Consider the following 20,500-nt stretch of genomic DNA (forward strand, 5'->3'; position numbering starts at 1 on the left):
GCCCTCCCAGAGGGTGCCCGAATGGCATGGGGACCCGGACTCGGTCCGCTGGTCCATCGACTCAGCGGGCGAGCGCCGGGCGGCAGGTCCTAGCGGATAGCCCCGTCCCCGTCATGGGGTTAGGTGGCAGCTGCTTTAACTCTTGACGCGCGTGACTGGGCGCATCCTGATAGGCCACCCTGTTAGCTCTAGGTTTTCCTTCCATTTTCCGTGCTTCCTAGATTCAGTAGACCCAGATATAAGAGTCAACCGAGAAACCTCCCTCACTTGCAGAAGTGACGGCTTATGTTAGCCCCGCTGTCTATAGCGCTCCTCAGGGGAAAACTCAAATTAATTTCCAAAACGGTTTTTATTTTGCCAATATGATTTCCCAGTTGGAAGCCGCAGTTGTGGCTCTCTGAGCGGCTGCCTTGTTTGATCTTGGGAGGGGCAGCAACCATAATGCAGAAAAGAGCTTGATCGAAGATGTTTTGCTCACAGCACACGCTGACGTCAGATCTCTGCGTAGTGTAAAAGTTGTGGGAAAGTGGGGCCCTTTGGCAGGATGTTATTACAAGTGCAGAGTGATATAAACAGTTACTATTTCAGGGAAGCAAACCCTCTGACACCGGCGGGGTGACACCTGTGGCTGATGTAAGCTATGCCCAGTCCAGTCCTAGCGTTTGGCCCCCGCCCTGCCCAGCCTTAGCCAGAATTGGAAATAGTTCTCAGGAGTTCTCAGGAGGACAGTTGGAAATAACATCTGCACAATTTCACGAATATTTTAAGAGTACAGTTTGCAGCTGTGAGTTAAAGATTTGAGACTGACTTTTAAAAATTAGAAGTGAGAGGAACATGGGGGTTGTCATATGGAATGACTGGGGTGATGTGACAGGTATCCACAGATGATGAGTAAATACCTGTTGATTCTCCCTGGGTCCCCAGCACTGTGCTAGACTTTCAGTATGCAAAGAGCTGCAGGCTAGATGGGAAATCATAGAATGCCATATGGTACTACATTGGGATTTAATCTTTTGAGTTGTGGGTTTTGTTTGGCTTCCGCCTCATAAACTTTTGAAAGTGTTCTTTTGGGGCTTTGCCATAGCTAGAGCAGGGACAGGGACTGACCCAGTGTGTACCGATTTCCACTTGTGAGTACTTGTGTCCCTTCGCAATGACAGCGGCCAGGGGTCTGAGTTCCACAGGTCCTATACCCGTTGTTGAGTGAAAGTTAAAAAGTGCCTTAATGTGGCATTCATGGAGATTTAACCAGTGGTTATTGTGACTCTCCAAAAAGGAGTATCTGTCAAACCTACTGCTCAGGGAACCCCTTTGTAGGGAGCCCTCGCTACCAACTCAGGGGCCTGTGCTGTGCAGGCAGGTTTAGGAAATGCTGCTTTGAGCCACGCTGTGTGGACCAAATGGTCACCATGCGTTCACAGCCACGGCTCAGTTGGCACGTTTCAGACCTTCAAACTCTGGTTCCAGCGTTCTTTCTTAGCGGCAAAGCCCTTTTCCCCACTAATGAAACCTTCAGTGGAACTCCTCATCTGAAGCATATGAAAGCAGAGTTCCCCTGACTGGAGGAGAGATGGGGACTTGGAAGTGCAGTTAGAATCCTGTCCAGCCCTCCTTTGACACAGGGACTACAGGGCCCACCGGGGAAGTGCTCTTCCTGAGGTCAAACCTGCCTTCAGAGTGGGGCTGGGACCCCACTCTCAGTTTCCCATCCAGTGATACCTCTCTCTTGTTGGAATTTGCTGCTTTTTCCTAAAAGCAAAGAGCGAGGAAAATGTCACTAAGGACCTGATTTTTTTTTTGGTTTTGGTTTTGGTTTTTTGAGACGGAGTCTTGCTCTGTTGCCCAGGCTGGAGTGCAGTGGCTGGTCTCGGCACACTGCAACATCCGCTTCCTGGGCTCAAGTGATTCTAGTGCCTCAGCCTCCTGAGTAGCTGGGATTACAGGAGCCCACCACCACGCCTGGCTAATTTTTGTATTTTTAGTAGAGACAGGGTTTCACCATGTTGGCCAGGCTGGTCTCAAACTCCTGACCTCAAGTGATCCACCTGCCGTGGCCTCCCACAGTGCTGAGATTACAGGTGTGAGCCATGTGCCCGGCCATTTTTTTTTTTCAGTTCCAATTTGCAGAGGTTTTATTGCACTAAATGTTACCAGTCACTACCTTGTCCATATGCTGAATCTTCCCTCAGTTAAGTCAACCCCATTTCAAATTGCATTCCAGAAGATTCAGCACCAATCACAGATGCTAGGAAGTATGTGAAAGAGTGAGTATGGATGATTTAACCCCAAGCCTGTAATTTTTTTCAGGTTCTGTAGATGCTTACTATGGGGAGACTGAAAAAATCCTAAAAATGTGTTTAATTAGTATACAGTAATAAATATCTTATTACTAAGAGCCTTTAGCTAGTGCTTCGTGTGTGCCAGGTACCACAGATGCCCTTCACAAGTATTCACTCTCAGTGCCCACACCAGTGTTAGGAAGTGGGTACTAATATTAGCTGCATTTTACAGAGGAGGAAACTGAGGTACATAAGTCACCTGATTAGCAAGTAGTTAAGCCAGGATTCAACTCAGGCTCTAGTGCCTGAGCAACTGACCACTGGGCCTCTGTTTCTCTCTTCTGTCTGTTCGATCGGAGAGAAACCTTTAACCAGTATTCTTGCATTCATAGCACAATGATAATTGCTCTTCCTAAGGGCTAGCCGGAGGTACTCTGCTGATTTCCCGTCCTAAAATGCTTTTAGACCCCTCCAGCTGGCTGATGTCAGAATAGTTTTGGCATTAAAAGTATTTTCTTTCGTTTCTTTTTTTCTGTGTTCCATGTGCTTTAATGCCCCCCTCCTCTGGAGGCAGGAGCTGGAGGCAGTAGAGGGTGCTGCCACATTGTGCCCAGCTCTCCCTGCCTCTGGCTACAGCTTCTGTGGCTCAAGGGGGAAGATGCTTACTAGGATTCTACTTGAGGGGAAACTGGTCCTTCGCAGATGGCCCATGCGCCTTCACTGTATGAGGCGATAGTCATTGGCCTGCCCAGGCCTGGCCTCAGATTTGCCCGAGAAGACTTTGCTGAACTGCCATCCAAGTTCCCAGATGTGATCTAGATCACTTAAAGCCTGAGTGACACACCCAGGCTGCAGGAAGGGGCTTCAGAAAACACTTGAAGACATTTGTGATAGAGTGAAGACCAGCTTTACCCTGCAAACACTGAGATTTTTGCTTATGAACGTGAGCCCTTAGCTGCTGAGGCTGACTGTTTGGAAAAGGCTTCCAAGCCCCCAGTACATGATTGAATGAAAACTTTCTGTAGGTGGGAAGGTGGGGTGGGATTAGGATGGGATTAGCTATAAGGGTCAGGGCTCTGCAGCTGTCCTACCTGGCCCCGAATTCTGACTGTGCCGCTCTTTGGGCCGGTTACATTCCTTAAGCTGTCTGCAATTCAGTTTCCCCATTTGTGAAACAAGAGGTACTGGAAGTAGCTCCCAGAGTGTATACAATTGGTTCATTCGTTCAACTAACAGCCGTTGAGCATTTAGTGTGCCGAGCTCAGTGCTTCATGGCTGTGGATTCAGCAGTGAAAAATGCCCCGTAAAACAAGGAAAGTCCTTTGGCCTGAGAGGCTTTCAGGTGGAAACGGCGCATGGTTTTCCGGGGACGCCTCAGCCAGGCTGCCGACGTGGCTAGGGCACAGCGAACAGAGGGTGGAGTGACCACTGCAGGACTTGGGCATTTACTCTGAGTGCCATGGGAAGCCACTGGAGGTTCTGAGCAGAGGAGAGTTGGGGCCTGGCTGTGGCTTAATGGAATCACTGTTGCTGCTGTTTTAAAAATAGACCGAGTGGACGCAGGGACGCCTTAAGAGACTGTTGCAGTAATCCAGGCAGGAAGGGCTGGAGGCTTGGACCAGGGGTCTCAGAGGGGGCCCTGCCTTCAAGTTGAAGCCAACAGCGTTTGCTGCCGGATTGGATGTGATGGGAGAGGGAGAAATCACAGTGGACTTCAGGCATTGTGGCCTGAGCAACTGGAAGAAGGGACTTTCCTTGTTTTACGAGGCATTTTTCACTGCTGAATCCGCAGCCATGAAGCACTGAGCTCGGCACACTAAATGCTCAACGGCTGTTAGTTGAACGAATGAACCAGTTGTATACACTCTGGGAGCTACTTCCAGTACCTCTTGTACCCTTTACTGCAGGGCATTGGTTAGGAGGACGGGCCTGGGTGGGAGATTCAAGTTCAGTGTACATGTGTTCAGTTTGAGATGCTTCTTACATACCCACCGAGATTGTAAAATATAACTTGAATTCAGGGTGCTGTCTGGGCTAAGCTATAAATACTTCGTTGGCATCCAGTTCATGCTTATTGTTACGAATACATTTAATTTTTGTGTGTAACTGAAGTTATCACAGTATTTAAATCCCCTGGAGCTCTACCTTTCAAGGTTGCAAATGACAGTGATATTTGTGAACTGTCCCACAGGCTTGCTCAGTGAGCGGTAAGTTTGGCTAAGAGAAAATTAATTCTTTTGATACTAACAGCAGCATGCCTTTCCTAGTGTGGAGCAAGATTTCATCATCAGTTGTGATGCTGCCCAAAAGTTCTCTAAATAGCAAAAAGGTGACCTCTCTCCCAAGCTTTTGCAGCATTAGGTGAAACTGCCTCTGCTCGGGTTAGATTTAGTGTCCCGTGTCTGGGGCTCCAATGCCTCTGTCCTGACCCACAGCTTGCAGACTGGCCAAGCAGAGCCCAAGTCTGAAGTTTTATTCAACAGCAGGATTTGTTGTGATTTCTGCGGAGACTGTTGGGAGCCAGTTAAGTCTTATATTTCTGCTTCCAAATGTCAACTAATTTTCCTTTGACAATTTAAGAGGAGCTGACTCACATGGAAATGTGATTGAAACTACTTATTCCAACTTCACAGTTTGATTTTCCTCTTTATATTTTGTGGGGTGCAGAACTATTCTGTGTGCTCTGGGAGGAGAATCTTCCTGCACACCCCTTCGACGTGACTGGGCTTTCTTGACCTGCTTAGGAGGTTTGTGGTTGGAGAGCTTTCATCGTATTTTTTTTTCTAAGTAGTTTAACAACATTTGAACTTCTTTGTAAGGAATAAATTACTATAAATTTTTAATTTGTAATAGTTATGTCAAATTTCCTATAGTGGAAAGGACACACATACATACATACATGCATACGTACAGCCCATCTTGTATGGGAACCTTGTACCTGAATTGTATTCCCTCTAAAACAGGGGAATGTAGGATTTTGACATTGAGATTTAACTATAGAATGTGTGAATATTGTGGCTAAATTGTGGCAGTGCTGTCACTTACATCAAGACTGGCAATTGCTCTTTGGTGAACTTCTCTGTAATGCCAGCTGTGGGCTCTGTTAATGTTTTTCCACCCTGGGACATAAGCCAGTGATTTTTAAGTTTACTGCTTTGCTTTAAAAACTAAGGGGTTTTAAACTACTTTAGGACCCTTTATATTCAAAGGGAACCTAACAACAATCACTGGCATAGAAATAGAACTGTTATGAGAAGTGGGAATATTTACTGGCTGATCATGCATTTTAAAAAATGATAAATTCCAGCTGGGTGCGGTGGCTCGTGCCTATAATCCCAGCACTTTGCGAGGCTGAGGCGGGAGGATCACCTGAGGTCAGGAGTTCAAGACCATCCTGGCCAACATGGTGAAACCCCGTCTCTACTAAGAATACAAAAATTAGTTGGGTGTGATGGCGGGCGCCTGTATACAGTCCCAGCTACTTGGGAGGCTGAAGCAGGAGAATCACTTGAACCTGGGAGGTGGAGGCTGCAGTGAGCTGAGATTGTGCCGTTGCACTCCAGCCTGGGTGACAGAGCGAGACTGTCTCAAAAAACAAACAAAAAAACCAAAAAGATAAATTCCATGTGCAATCTTAGTGGAGTTCATTCCTTGATTTCACAGACACATTTATTGTGGACCCTCAGCATCTTGCTGGGTGCCTTTGGTGAAGGGATTCCAGCAGCAACGAACATAATATTCCCTCTCCCAGTAGTACCGTTTTTGAATTCTACAAAGATAAATGTTTATAGGTCTAGCTTAGTTTAGTTAATTATGTTCAGAAATAATGCGACTTCCCATTACAAACCAGAAGTTAAAATTACATGGACTTATTTCAGTGTTTAAATACTTGCTTGGTTAATTGTTCCCCAGAGTAACTAACAACTGGGAAGAAAACAAAACTGGAAATCGGTGCAGCTGAAGCCCATATGTTTGTTAATGAGAAGATACTGTCGACTTCAAATAGTACATTTTGAGGAGGGTAATATGATCTTGATCATTTCATTTTAAATTTAATTGAGCAGCTATGTGCTGTGTGACTTGTATGTGGTGGGCACTGGTCTAGGTCTGGGATTCAGAAGGCTGCAGTATCTCCCTGCCAGGTAGAGATGCAGGTCGGGGACCTGGCCAGGGGTGAGGGGAGTTGCGAGGAGCACCCAGGACGCCCTTACTAGCTGCACTGTGCAAGTACGGCTCATAAAGAAGTTTTATTTATTTTTATTTTATTTTTTGAGGTGGAGTCTTGCTCTGTCGCTCAGGCTGGAGTGCAGTGGCATGATCTTGGCTCACTGCAACCTCCGCCTCCTGAGTTCAAGTGATTCCTGTTCCTCAGCCTCCTGAGTAGCTAGGATTACAGGTCCGTGCCACCATGCCCAGCTATTTTTTGTATTTTTAGTAGAGACAGGGTTTCGCCATATTGGCCAGGCTGGTCTTGAACTCCTGACCTCAAGTGATCCGCCCGCTTCGGCCTCCCAAAGTGTTGGGATTATAGGCGTGAGCCACCATGCCAGCCCAAAAAGAAGTTTTATATCTGAGTCTGTATTTTGTCATTTATGCCCAGAATGCATTTCTCCCCAGATGATCTTAAAGTAGCTTTTCTAAGTGAAACAAAACTCTGTATCAGTTTACCTGCTTATTATTGGAGAAATGACTTTGGGGAGTACATTCCAGTTCGAATCTGAGTGACTTATGTTTCAAATATTGTAAAACCCCGGATTTCTAGTCTTGGCTTATTTTCCATAGCGTCTTAGTGACTGGTTTGAGGTACTGGCTTTCCTAAGCAGCCTGATGTCTGAACGGTAGAGGTGATTTGAATAAACTCCTAAGCATTCATTATTAATAGAGAGTCTGAGCAGAGAAGCCAGTGTCCTATCAAAATGTTCCATATGCAATAAAAAACTTCCATATGGAAGAGATACAACATTGGAAACCATCCTGCAAATGACTGCATGTTTAATAACCCTGGGTGTTTTTCAGGTCTGCTAATAACCCTGGTCTGTTTTTTAATTGAATCCTGAATTGTTGGTACCTTCGGTTCGACCCAGTAAAGCTCCAGTTCTCCGATTTAAAAGTCTGTCTATTCTCTTTAGAGAGCGATTGGCTGCCTGGAGGATGAGAAGGCGACCCTCACCTTGGCCATGGCTGACTGGCTGCGGGACTATCAGGACCTCCTGCAGGTGAAGACCGGCCTCAGTCTGGAGGTGGCGACCTACCGGTAAGGAGACTGTGCTGAGTTGGCCTTGACGAAGCCATGGGGGTGTAACTTGTACACGAAGGAAACTGGTCTAGGGACCATCGCCTTTGTGGAGTTCCTGTGGCTTTGTGACAAGCAGAGAGCAGCCCTTGGCATGGCCAGGCAAGGAGTCCAAGGCCAAAAGGAAGAGGAAGAGTAGGGGCTTGCTTAGGTCACTGAGCAGGTATCCCCAGTATGGGAGTAGCTGAGCCTTGCCCCCTTACCTAGTGTTTGTATGTGCTGGGGACTGCTGAAGAGCTTTACACATGTCAACGTGTTGGATCCTAGGAACTGGAGACTGTGTTTACAGGTGAACTGACTTTGCTCAGAGAAGTTACAGGACTGGAAAGTGGAGGGCCAGGATGTGTTAGTGTGTTTTCACACCGCTTATAAAGATCCTACCTGAGCCTGGGTAATTTATAAAGGAAAGAGGTTTAATTGACTCACAGTTCCGCAGGGCTGGGGAGGCCTCGGGAAACTTACAATCGTGGTGGAAGGCAAAGGAGAAGCAAGAACCTTCTTCACAAGGTGGCAGGAGAGAGAGAGCGCTCAGGGGAAACTGCCACTTTTAAAGCATCAGATCTCATGAGAACTCACTCACCGTCATGAGAACTCACTCACCGTCATGAGAACTCACTATCATGAGAACAGCGTGGGGAAAACTGCCCCCATGATCCAGTCACCCCCCCACCAGGTCCCTCCCTCGACACGTGGGGGTTACAATTCGAGATTAGGTTTGGGTGGGAACCCAGAGCCAAACCATGTCACAGGATTTGGACCCAGGAAGTCTGTGTCTATCTGCCTGTTGATTGTTGCTTTGAATCTCAGGGCTCTGGTGCCACCCTGTGTGGATTTGGCCCTGAACTGAATCTCTTCCAAGAGATTAGCATGCTGCATGGTAATGTAGGCCAGCTGGCTTTATTTATCACCATGTTGACTTGAGTTCAAGGTAACCAACTCTGATGAAAAGGTCACAAAGTGCTCAAAGGGGCTGGGTGCTGGGTGGGGCAGAGAATGCAGTCCAGTCCCCCTGGATGTGGCCTGCAGGCCGGCAGAACAGTGCTCCTCCCCTCCTTGGCATCACCCCTCCCTTCCCCTGGGTGCCAGTGGGTCTTTGATTGAGATGGTGCCCCTTATTTCCCGGCAGCTCTTATGCTCAGGACTGCTTTGAAGGAGCCAGGATCTGTGAAGCTTACAGTGGAAGGAATTTTAGAGACCCAGGTGCCCAACTTCAGGAACACTAACAATGGCCAGCTTTATGGCGTCCTTACTGCCTGCCAGACGTGGTGCTAAGTTCTTTGCCACTATTTTCTGCTCTGAGTCAACCTCTGAGGTGGGCACCACTCTTCCCTCTTAGAGGTGAGAGAGAGAGGCCGGGAGGTTGGGGCTGTAGGCTGGTGAGGGGCAGAGCCAGCCAGGTCTGGTGCCAAACCTGTGCCGTGCCCACCAAGCCATGTAAAAAGGGCACAGTGCCTGCTCCGTTCCCAGGATTGTGGAACATGTGTCAATGGAGGGTGTGAGCAAGCTGTGGAAACCGCTTTGGCAAAAGAGTCAAAGTCTGGTCATCAAAGCCGTGTTCCAGTGGTGTCTCCTTAACAGGTGGGGGAGTTAAACCTGGAGAGGTTAAGAAGGGGATCAACTCCCCTGGTGAGGGGTAGAGCAGGGACCATCCCCAGGCCTAGTTCAGCACATCTTGTAGGCTGCCTCTGTAATCTTCTGATCATGATTTTTTTTTTTTTTTTGAGACAGTCTTGCTCCATCTCCTAGGCTGCATGCAGTGGCACGAGCTCAGCTCACTGCAACCTCTGCCTGCTGGGTTCAAGTGATTCTGTCTCAGCCTCCCGAGTAGCTGGGACTACAGGTACCTGCCACCATTCCTGGCTGATTTTTGTATTTTTAGTAGAGACGGGGTTTCACCTTGTTGGTCAGGCTGGTCTGGAACTCCTGACCTCAGGTGATCCACCCACCTCGCCGCCACAAAGTGCTGAGATTACAGGTATGAGCCACTGCGCCCGGCCCTGATCATGATTTTTTGCTTGAAGAATATCAAGGTGGTCTGAATTGCTTTGATGTCTATTAAAAGGGTATCTGGCTGATATGTTGCTTGTAGTTTACATTGCAGCCTGGGCCGGCCTCACTGTCTTTATTCTCTGGAAGACTTACATCAGCCAGGGTTCGTCCCAGCCCTCACTCCCATCAGTGAAGAGGGAGCAGCTCTATCAGGCAGCCCCTGGCCTGGGCCCCAGGAGGCTGCTAAGGGGTGAGGCCTTCCCAGGGGCATGGCGGTCCGTGGAGGAGCCACAGCTTAACTGAGGGGTGAATTGAGGGGTGGTCCTGGGGCTAAGGCCATGAGGTCCTTTCTGGTTCCCCCATTTGAGAGCCTTGCTGCCGCTGAGGGGCTGGTGGCCAGGGCTCAGAGAAAGCGGAAAAGATGCTGCTAGCCTGGACTTCCCAAAGCCCATTGTTGGCATTCTCCTTGGAAATCTTGTGGGGTGAACAGTTGCACAATTAAATTGGTAGGGCATTGAAACACATGTTGAGTTAGATGATCTAAACTTTAATATGGAAAACTTGAAAACACTCAGGCTTTATTTGGGGGAAGAAAGCATTAATCAGGAATTTTTCATTTGTGAGTGACAGAAACTCTCCTCAGACTGCCCCAAGTCAGAAAAAGAATTTATTACTCATATACTTGAAAGTCTTGTGCTTGTCCATTCTGTGTTATGAAGGAATAACTGAGACTGGATAATTTGTAAAGAAAAGAGGTTTATTTTGGCCCACAGTTGTGCAGGCTGTACAGGAATCATGGTGCTGGCACCTGCTCCTGGTGAAGCCTCAGGAAGCATACAGTCGTGGTAGAAGGTGAAAAGGCAGCAGGCATGTCACATGGCAAGAGAGCGGGCACTCTGTCACCCAGGCTGGAGTGCAGTGGTGCGATCTCGGCTCACTGCAACCTCTACCTCACAGGTTCAAGCGATTCTCCTGATTCTCCTGCCTCAGCCTCCCGAGTAGCTGGGACTACAGGCACCTGCCACCATGCCTGGCTACTTTTTGTAGTTTTAGTAAAGATGGGGTTTCACCATATTGGCCAGTCTGGTCTTGAACTCCTTACATTGTGATCCACCCGCCTCGGCCTCTCAAAGTGCTGGGATTACAGGCATGAGCACCTGTGCCTGGCCGGTGCTGGGTTCTTTTAAACAACCAGATCTCGTGTGGACTCATAGAGTGAGAACTCACTCATTATCACGAGGACACCACCAAGCCATTGATGAGCGATCCACCCCCATAACCCAGACACCTTCCACTAGGCCCCACCTTCAACACGGAGGTCACATTTCAACATGAGATTAGGAGAAGACACACATCCAAACCGTATCAAATCCTTAGTTTCAGGTACAGCTGGTCTACATGTTGGGATGGTCTCTCTCTTCTGGACTCTTCCCACCACGTGGCTGGGTGGGGCCCGAGCAGCTCCAGGCTTAGGGCCACCCAGTCTCGTGCCCGTGGTCATCCTCTCGGCCTCTGCATCTCTGTTGGGTCATGTTCCTGCCTCTGAGCCCATCACTGGCCAGAGGGATGAAGGGCTCTAGAGCTTTGGGGTGGGGTCCCAGCCTCTTAGGAGTCACATGGACTGAGGCTGGGGTGGTGGGAGTTACCCCAAATCAGGCACTGTTCTAGGGCAGATGCCCGGCAGGCCTGGAAAACTGACTTGTGTGTGTTAGGTAATGCCCCATGCCAGATGAATCTTTTCCCTGCAGGGCAGTTGGATTTTTCTGTTTTCTTTCTGTAATAGTTCTCTGAGTTAGAATCAGGAAACTTATTTTGTGCCTTGTCTCTCTGGAATTTTGAGCTCTTTTCTTCTTTTCTTCCCTATTTTGTCCTGCCCCCTGTTCTCCATCCTGAAAAGCTACTGTAGACATGGGCATCCTGCCTGAGAGTCCAGGGCCTGCCTTTTTGGTAGGGTATTCACAAGCCATGGGCCCAGCTTTTCCAGGGCATCGATCGCAAGCCGTTTCTGCTCACTGTCAGCAGTCTGTCAGCCAGGACAGAGTTTATTTTGTCTGTCTATGGCTGGCGTTTCCCTAACCCGATTATGGATTGATGTGGCCATCTCCTAGGAATTTAGGAGCTACTCGTGCTTTCATGGGAGCAACTGAAGGATTTCACTGTACCTCTTTCTGCTGTCCAAGTTTGCATGGGGAAAATGAGGACCCCTGCCAGGAGCCTGCCTGACCGGCCCTGCCCCGCTGCAGACTCCAGCCCTGCCAGGTAGGATCGCCGCAGGCCTCTCGCCTCTGTGCTCCGGTGTAGTCTCGGAGATGCCCGTCGACGAAAAAGACATACAGGTGGTTGAATAGAACCCATTCTTTTGTGTAAGCCAAAAACTTAGCATTTTTGAAAATCACCAGTGCATGTCTGCAAGACAAACCCTCGTCATCCTCGATGGGAGTCTTGCTCAGTAGTCTGCACTGCTCTGATTCGGAGGACAGGTGTGAAGTTCCCGTTTGTGTTCGTGGACTTGGGCTCTTCTGACCCTTATTCTTTAACTAAAGTGCCCATTTGATCTCCGCAAACCTTGACCCACCTGTGGTGGCCGTTGCCCCAGAATTGCGGAGTTGACCGTCATCATCCTGTGGCTTATTGGTTCTCATTCACATGCAAGGGAAGGGACTGTGGCTCTTTAATGCTTAAAGCACGTTTTGCTGGGATTTGTCTATTGTCCCAAGGACTCTCAAATGTACTGAACACCTCCCAACCCAGATCTTTGGCCCTGCTAGGTGACTGTCAGAGGGAAGGGGCAACATTAAAGTAATCATAAAATAATATAATTGTATACTTGTAATTTCCGAAGAGGCTTGCGATTTATAAATAAATACATAATTTAATAAAATAAACATAAGATAATAAAATTAAAGCAAACTTCAGAGTCTGAGACTGGAGTTTTGCCTTTGGCCAGTGCATGGCCAGGGAAGCTGCTGGCACCTTGCCTGGCAGGTGAAGTTGAGATCGAGACCTCTGAGCATCCTAAGACATGCAGCACCATCCCGCCCTTTCCTCCTGCATTGCGGGTGGCAGTGAGCGGGAGCTGTGGGGCTGGGCTTGGGGCCGTGGATACTGAGAAGAGAGGAGACACACCCTGCCTGCAGCTAGTACCAGGCTGTACTGGCTCTTGTCTCCTGTCAAGAGTAGCTGCAGTTGTGTGGGGCTGGAGGTACTGATCCATTTGCTGTATGATCACAGGGTCTTGCCTGGAGTGTGCGTTTTATTGTACTAGCAGCAGAATGGTAAGGGAAAGGTGCTCAGGGACAGGGAGGGACTGCACCTGGGAATCTCCTGGCCCTCAAGATTCTGATTAGGTTAGTGACAGGTGGAACCAGCACAGTGGTTTTAAACCTCCCCGGATGACTGTCAGGTACCACCAGGGTAGAGAATCCCTGGTCCAGGGCCTTGCTGCTCACAGGGCGGCGGCATGCACATGGTGAGGCATTGCAAGTTTGTTGGGAATGCAGAACCTTGGGCCCACCCAGACATACTGGACCAAAGTTGGCCTCGTAACAGAATCCCAGGTGATTCGTGTGCACACTGCTGTTGGCAGAGTGGCCCAGGGGCAGGTAAGTGCTAGGTCTTCTCACAGAAGCCTGGAAGACAAGATGAAGGATGGGTTGATGGAGGAGAGGGGAAGCAGTCACAGTGGGAGGCGGGGCTTGCACCAGGACCCACGTGCCAGTCTAGGCTGTTTGCAGTTACATGTGGCAGTCCCCTTAGAGCTGCCCTGGGCCTGTCCGAGGTCACAGAATCCTGGGGAGCCATCTGGAGAGACTGCACTTTAGAGAAGGTGATGACTTGGATTGGACAGAACTTGAAGCTCTGAACACCCCAGATGAGCAACACAACTCATTCCTTTAAGTCTTGTTTTGCAGAGTCATGTCAAAATGAATAGGTTTATCTAGTTTTCCCCACATTTTGTTATGAGAATATCCAAAGATAAGAAAAGTTGGAAGAATAATGAATGCTCCATTTGAGTTCTCCAGTGAACATGCGACTACATTTGCTTTATCTCATGACTGTCCACCCTCCGTACCATCATCCATCTTACTTTTTGATGCATTCCAAAGTAGGTGCCATTATCTCTGACCATGAATGGGTAAGAGGGAGTGACAGCTGCCTTCTGTTTAGTACCTACCGTGTGCTAAGTGCTTTGTAGACAGCATCTCCAATTTTTATAGCTTCACCAAAGAAGCTTTTTTTCCATGTAATGAAACCCAGGTTCAAGGAGGTTACTTAAAAGGTTACACAACTTATAATTGGGGAGCCTGAGATTTTAACTTCAGGCTTTCACCCAGGGCTGTTCCCTCCATGCCCTGTTGAACGTGGAATTAGAAAGGAGCTGGATGTACTGGGATGCTGGGCAGATGATGGTGTGGACCTAGTCCCTGTCCTCAGTGGTGGGATGATGATGTGTTGGGTGCAGTGGGAGGGAGGCTGATGAGGCACGCAGGGAGGGCTTCCTAAAGAGGCAATGCTTGATTCTTACAGGAGGAGAAGCTGGAAGTGACTTTTTGGAAAGGGTTTTCCAGGCAGAGGGAATGGCCAGGGGGAGGCCCTGAGGACTGAGCTAGTGTGGTATTTATGACAGTGCCAGTCTCTGGGCAGCTGGGCTTTGGGGGCCTGTCATGGAGGGCCACGTGTGATGGATTGGTAGGAGCCACACCTGCCCTCAGCCTGCTCTGGAGACACTTGATATGCAGGATATGATGCTGGGTGGGGGCCTGCAAAGACACGGCCAGTGTGGGCTTCACGTCAAGGAACATGGGCTGTAGATGAGGCAGCACGGATCTGGGGCGCCTGCTACACAGCAGGGAACCCGAAGGGCTGCGAAAGACACTTCAGCACGAGGCTTCTGGAGATGGGGAGGGAGTTGTGAGAATCAGGGGAGGCTTCTAGAGGGACTTGAGATTGATGAAGGTCTTGAAAGACGGGGAAATGTGAGCAGACACAGGAGAGAGGGAGATGGAAAGCAGAGGGTAGCATGGCAGGAGGGACACAGTATGTAGAGGTAGAAAGTCAAGCATATTCCAGTAATGGAATGCACATTCCTAGGAGGTAGCGTTGATGGTTCACTGCCCCCTAACAGGGAAAGCTATCCATGGGTCACTACCGGATGGAGCACTTCAGACTCAGGTGATGAGAAGAGATTTGCAAAGGGATGTGGGCTTTGGGCCTTTGGGTGGTGGGGGAAGTGGGGAGATGGGAACTGGACTGGCAGAAAGGAATCAGGAAGGAGCTTCAGGTGGGCAAGTTTGAATAAGAGAATAAGTTGAGGGAGGAACTTGCAAGGGGAGTGAGGAGAGGTCTGGGAATGAGACAGAGTGCAGGAGTCTTGAACGCTGGGAAGCTGCAGTGGGGCTTTCTGTGGCATGCAGGAGCAGTCCCAGGGCCGGGAAGCTGCAGTGGGGCTTTCTGTGGCATGCAGGGGCAGTCCCAGGGCCGGGAAGCTGCAGTGGGGCTTTCTGTGGCATGCAGGGGCAGTCCCAGGGCCGGGAAGCTGCAGTGGGGCTTTCTGTGGCATGCAGGGGCAGTCCCAGGGCCAGCACTGTGGAGTGGGTAGGCGGTGCTGGGGAGGCAGCTGCAGGCGGAGTGCAGGAAGCCTGCAGTGCTGGGGTGGATGGGGTGTCTGGGTGGCTGCAGGGAGGCTTCCAGAGTTTCCTGCAGTCGCTAGCGCCCAGGCGTGCAGACCCGATGGAGGTGGCTGTGGTAGGAGGGAGGAGCCCGAGGGGCTGAGAGGTAAGGAAGTATGAGAGACACGTGCCGCTGTCACTCGCTGCAGGCTAGCACAGAGTCTGTAAAGCAGGTGCTTGTGAATAATCGGATGATGATGATAGAGTCTGTAAAGCAGGTGCTTGTGAATAATCGGATGATAATTGATGATAAGATGGTGACAACCCTAGCGATGTCCAGAACCTGCAGCATCCCAAACCCTCTCACTGCCAATGTGAAGATCTGGCCCAGATGCTACAGAGTGAGGACGTGCAGAAGCACAGATAGAAAAGAAACAGCTTCCCCATACACACACTCAGCATACAGCCCAGTCATCAGCAAGAAGCTGTTAGAAAACATAATCTTTCAGAAAAGATACTCAATATTGAAACAACAAATGCAAGAATACCCAGGAGTGGACAGTGCAGAAACCATAGAACAGAAGGATGCAGAAACAGCGTGCGTGACATGAGGCCCATCCTTGGTTTCTGGTCTGGAAGACAGACAGTGCGGTCTCTGTAAGAATCCAGAAAGAGGCTTTTGTGTTCTGTGTTTTGGGGATGAAAGATATGATAATTGTTCTAAATTTCACCTGAAAGAAAAACTGGAAAGCTGGGTCAAAATGATTTTTCAGTAGAAAAATCGAAGGAAGCCTTACCTCAGCAGATAGGAAAATGCAATGCAGAGATTTATTTACTGCCTGGGGCCTTTAAGGCAAAAGTCCTTTTAAAGGGTTAGGTTAGAAACAACAACATCAAAAAATATTGTGTGTGCTGGGAAGGGCATGGGAAGCTTCCTGTTTCTTCTTTCTGATCCCAGTTGGCAGAAGCAGCATGTTTTAATGGAGAAAAATATGATGTTGTCTCTGGTCTCTATGTAGACTGCTAATGTAGCAACACAGAGGACTCCGGATGTTTACATCTCATCATTCTGGTGATATTTCTGATTGCTCCATTATTTTTTAGGCCACCTGTACCTTTTCACATGTCTATTCAAAGGAAAACGTTTCTTAGGGGTTTCCTCAAGGTTTTGCAGAAGTACATTTTGTTTTTTTAAGTTAGTTCCCACCTTTTTTTGGAAGACTTATAAAAATGTGTGAACACCGAGACTTATCTAGTTACTACATAAAATACTTGAAGTGAATAAAAATCTTGCAGTTTTAAGAATAGTGTTGGGCATGGTGGCTCATGCCTGTAATCCTAGCACTTTGGGAGGCTGAGGCAGGCGGATCGCTTGAGCCCAGGAGTTGGAGACCAGCCTGGGCAACATGGTGAAACCCCATCTCTACAAACAATACAAAAACAACTAGTTGGGTGTGGTGGCACGTGCCTGTAGTCCCAGCTACTTGGGAGGCTGAGGTGGGAGGATCACCTAAGCCCAGGAGGCAGAGGTTGCCATGAGCCGAGATGGCACCACTGCACTCCAGCCTGGGCGACAGAGCAAGATCCTGTCTCTACATAAATAAATAAACAGAATATATAATTGAAAGGATCGACCAGTACCTTTGGTTGCTGGTCAAATAAATGAGTTAACATTCAGTTAACCGTAAAATACAGGTGGTCCACAATCCCTTCCCTTGTTGACTCATTTTAGTTAGCTGGAAATCAGTTTTCTTTGGAGGGTGTAGAAGGAGGTGGGGATGACGTGATTGCTGATGTTTAGTGAGCTCTTATTCTGTGACAGCCATGGGTCTGAGAACTTTCTGCCTCTTGATTAATTCCTACTGCAAACCTGTGAGTTCTCTCCATTTCAGAAATAGGGAAACTGAGTCACAGTGGGTTTGAGCGGCCTGCCAGGGTCACAGAACTAGGAAGTGGCAGGCCCCAGATCTGAATCCAGACATCCTGACTCCAGAGCTTTGTCCTGTGCTTCCTCTCTGTTTTATGAGTAACGTTTGTCTCTGTTGATAGTCTGATTTTTTTTTTCAGTCTCTAGTATTGACCTAGAGATGGCTCTGGGATGTGATTGAATACTGACCCCAGAAGGGATGCCCGGAAATGGCCCAGCACTGCCACGTTACCTCCCGTTATCCTTTCTGTGAAGCCGGTGGTCGTCTCACCTTTCCCGTTCAGGTGGCGTTGCTGGTCATGGGAATGGAACTCCCCTCTGCCCCCTCCCTTCTGTTCCCTGGTCTTCCCGGTGAGTGACCAGCCACGGGCCCGCATCTGGGGTGACCCAGGCAGTGCCTCCACTCTTTGTGGAGCTTGGCTTCCTCTGGCACAGCGAGGAGCCGAGGGAGGCGGTTCTGCGGCTCCTTCTCCAGCTCTGGAGCCTCCCTTTCTTCTCTGTATTTCTCCACCTGCTGTTTGCTAGGAAGCACCCCATGAGTCACCCACAGGCCCAGGCCCAGGCCCAGGCCCCGGCCCCAGCAGGCTCCCGCACAGGCACGGCTTCTGGGAACATCCTGACAGTGCCTCATTTATGGGGCTGCACAGAGCGGTGGCCTTGTGCCCACAGTGCTGAATCACAGCGGATTGTTCAGAAATTCCATTAGGATAATCTATCCCAGACAGAGAGCCTTGCCTTGGGGCCTGCTCAGGACGCCGGGTGGCCCATTAAGGCCTGGCGCCTGGCCAGAGGCCACATTACAGCCGGCTTCTGCACTGTGGGTTTGTCTTGGGCTCCTTAATGAGGCCAGGGACTTGAGTTTTCTTGCACTTTTGCTTATTTTCCTGCATAAGGGGCCACCAACCTGTGGAGCTGTGTGAAATGCCCACAATAGCCCGTGACTCAGGGGATTGGCATTTCTCACAGTCCCCGAGGCTTGGGGGCAGATTTCCTCCACTGCTCTCAAAATAACCAGGTTTCATTGCAGCCTCAGAGAACATGCTACCCATTTCTTAAAGTGGTATGAACCTATTCCTTAAAAATGTCCCTTGCAGAGCTTTAGAGGAAATCGTGATTTCTGGCTTCTCCTCAGAGTCTTGTTGATGCTTTCGCCGTGTAGTCCTGGGGCTGTGCGGAAGGAGGGTGGCTGCCATTGGGCTGGATGTGCTACCCAAAGCATGAACTCAATGGCCAGTGCCCGGCCGGGTGCTCACAGATAGTAAAGGTGACATGTGTCCCTGCCTGCTAGGATCTGGCCATTGAGAGGGGACACAGATGAGGGACAGCTCCTTCTCCAGCAGGACCTTCTTACTTATAGGAGAGCTCTGCAGGGCCATTTTGGATGAAATCACCAAGAGAATTTATTTTCATTAATATGGCCCAGAGGATCTATCTGTAGGATTTGTGCTTTCTGAAATTTGTATGCAATACCATGGTCTCTGGCCTCACTGGGAGGCCTAGTGGTATCGCAGGGGAGGGGGATGAGAGCTCAGGCTGCCTGGGTTTGCATTTTTCTCTTTACTGGTGAGCTGTGTGCCCTTGACCAAGACGCTATCTCTGCGCCCCAGTCTTCTCACCTCTAGAGCGAGGATGTAGCCACAGGCCCTGTGTTGGGGGTGGCTTCGACTGTGTAAGTACATGAGAGTGACCACAGTGTCAGCTAGGGATGGTAAAGGCCTAGAAAGGGGAGGCTGTGGGGCTGTATCTTGTCCCCTGAACCAGGCCAGAAGTCCCACGCAGGGCTGGTGCCTGTCTCGTGTACTTCAGGGTCCTGAACTCTATGAAGGTTTGGTGATGCTTTGGAATTCTGGAAGAGGAGCAGAACCATTCCCCTTGGAGGGGTAGGGAAGACATATTTTTCCCTGAACAGCAACATATCTTCCGTTCTAACTTGGGCAGCTCAAGGGAGAGGCCCCGTGGTACCCGAGGTTCACAGCTGAGCCAGGCCAGGAGGATCTGATCTAGAACCTAGTCTTTCTCCCCACACCCTGCTCTGGCTCCTCAGCTGTAGGACGCTACCCCTTCTGCTGCTGTCATCCTGGGGTGCAGACCCTTGGAGCCTGGCTTTTACCCCGAGTGTTCCTCTGATTATATAGACCTAGAACTTTCTCAGCAGTGAAGGCTGTTTGCGTTCCTGGAACCTAAAATGCTTGCCCATGAGGGTGTGGGATTAATGGGCTGGTGTCCTGTTTCCTGGCTTCTGCCCTGAGCGAAGGGCTGGGGCTCTGGACTCAGGCCCCTTGCACATTCCCCGTCCACACACAAGCGCTCCGCAGTCACCGCTCCGGGGCAGGCCCGCTGTGTGCGCCTTTGCGAGAGTGCCTCATGCCTCCTTTGCTTTCTTGCAGCTGCTCACAGGGTTCTCATGTTCATGGGGCTCACCATGTTTAAATAGATGGAAATACAACTCAGTGCAGTTTGTCCAAGCTGCCAAGTCCCTGCTCGGGTGTGGGCACCCTGCTCTGTTTTTGTGCCCAGTTCTCAGCCATAAGATTGGCATTTCTCAGTGGGCTCTGGTTCTGGATGCCTTTTGCCATGTGCAGTGTATTTCTTGGAACTGGAATTAGTGGCTTCACATGTTGCTCTAGCAACTGAGAAACTGTTGCACCCAGAGCTCCCAGCAGCCCAACGGGTCTTCGTGAGTGACTGGCTGACAGGCATCCCGGTGCTATGCCCCTCACCAGCAGGCTGGGTCTGCTGGGACCACTCTCCTCAGCTCTGGGATCTGAAGCACTAGACGTGAACAACCTAATGAAACCTCTATAATTTTAGAACTTTGGAGCAGACATAGTCAAAGAAATCACCTTGTTGGATACTTCTCACCATTTTATTAAAGGAGATAACAGGATGCCAATTTGGATGAAGTGAGGCCCCTGGGGTTGGCATTGGGAGGGGCTACCGACAGCCTTTTCCGTCTGCCTGCCTTCTACTTCTTTTTGTCATCTCCAAGATGACCCCCTGGAACGCAGTTTGAAACCGCAGATGCAGTTTGGCTGCCTTACAAGTGTCAGTCCCTGCTGTCTCCCGGTCAGCCCTCTGCAAGCTGCCCCGCCCCCAGCTGTGACTCCAGGAAGACCCCAGTGGGGGGTGTAGCTGTAACCTGGGGCCCTCTAACCTGGGGTGACAGGCCATGCCTGGGGCCCACATCTCTCCAGCACCCCCTTGCTCCTGCTCCTCTTCACCCTGGACTGGGAGAGCTTTCCAGAAGGGCTTGGCTTGCCAGTACTGCCAAAGCCCTGGCCTGGTCATTTTGTTCACTGGGGCTAGTAGGGGTTTGAGCGCCATGCTGGGCGCCGGGGATGTGGCGGTGAGCAGAGCAGGTGGCCTGGCCCAGGTCTGCTGAGGCTGGTGGGTACAGCCCTGC

At 49.8% G+C, this 20,500-nt stretch overlaps 1 protein-coding gene across 2 annotated transcripts in view; it reads left to right on the forward strand.

The window, feature by feature from the left end:
- SYNM (synemin) overlaps positions 1-20,500 on the forward strand; it is a 30,577-nt gene that overhangs the window by 1,067 nt on the left and 9,010 nt on the right. For both annotated transcript variants that reach the window (XM_054450731.2, XM_054450732.2), the window contains exon 2: positions 7,409-7,533. In XM_054450731.2, coding sequence (XP_054306706.1) covers positions 7,409-7,533 — 125 coding nt within the window. The remainder of the gene's footprint in view (positions 1-7,408; positions 7,534-20,500) is intronic.

The sequence above is a fragment of the Pongo pygmaeus genome, chromosome 16 (assembly GCF_028885625.2).
Source record: "Pongo pygmaeus isolate AG05252 chromosome 16, NHGRI_mPonPyg2-v2.0_pri, whole genome shotgun sequence".
NCBI lineage: Eukaryota > Metazoa > Chordata > Mammalia > Primates > Hominidae > Pongo > Pongo pygmaeus.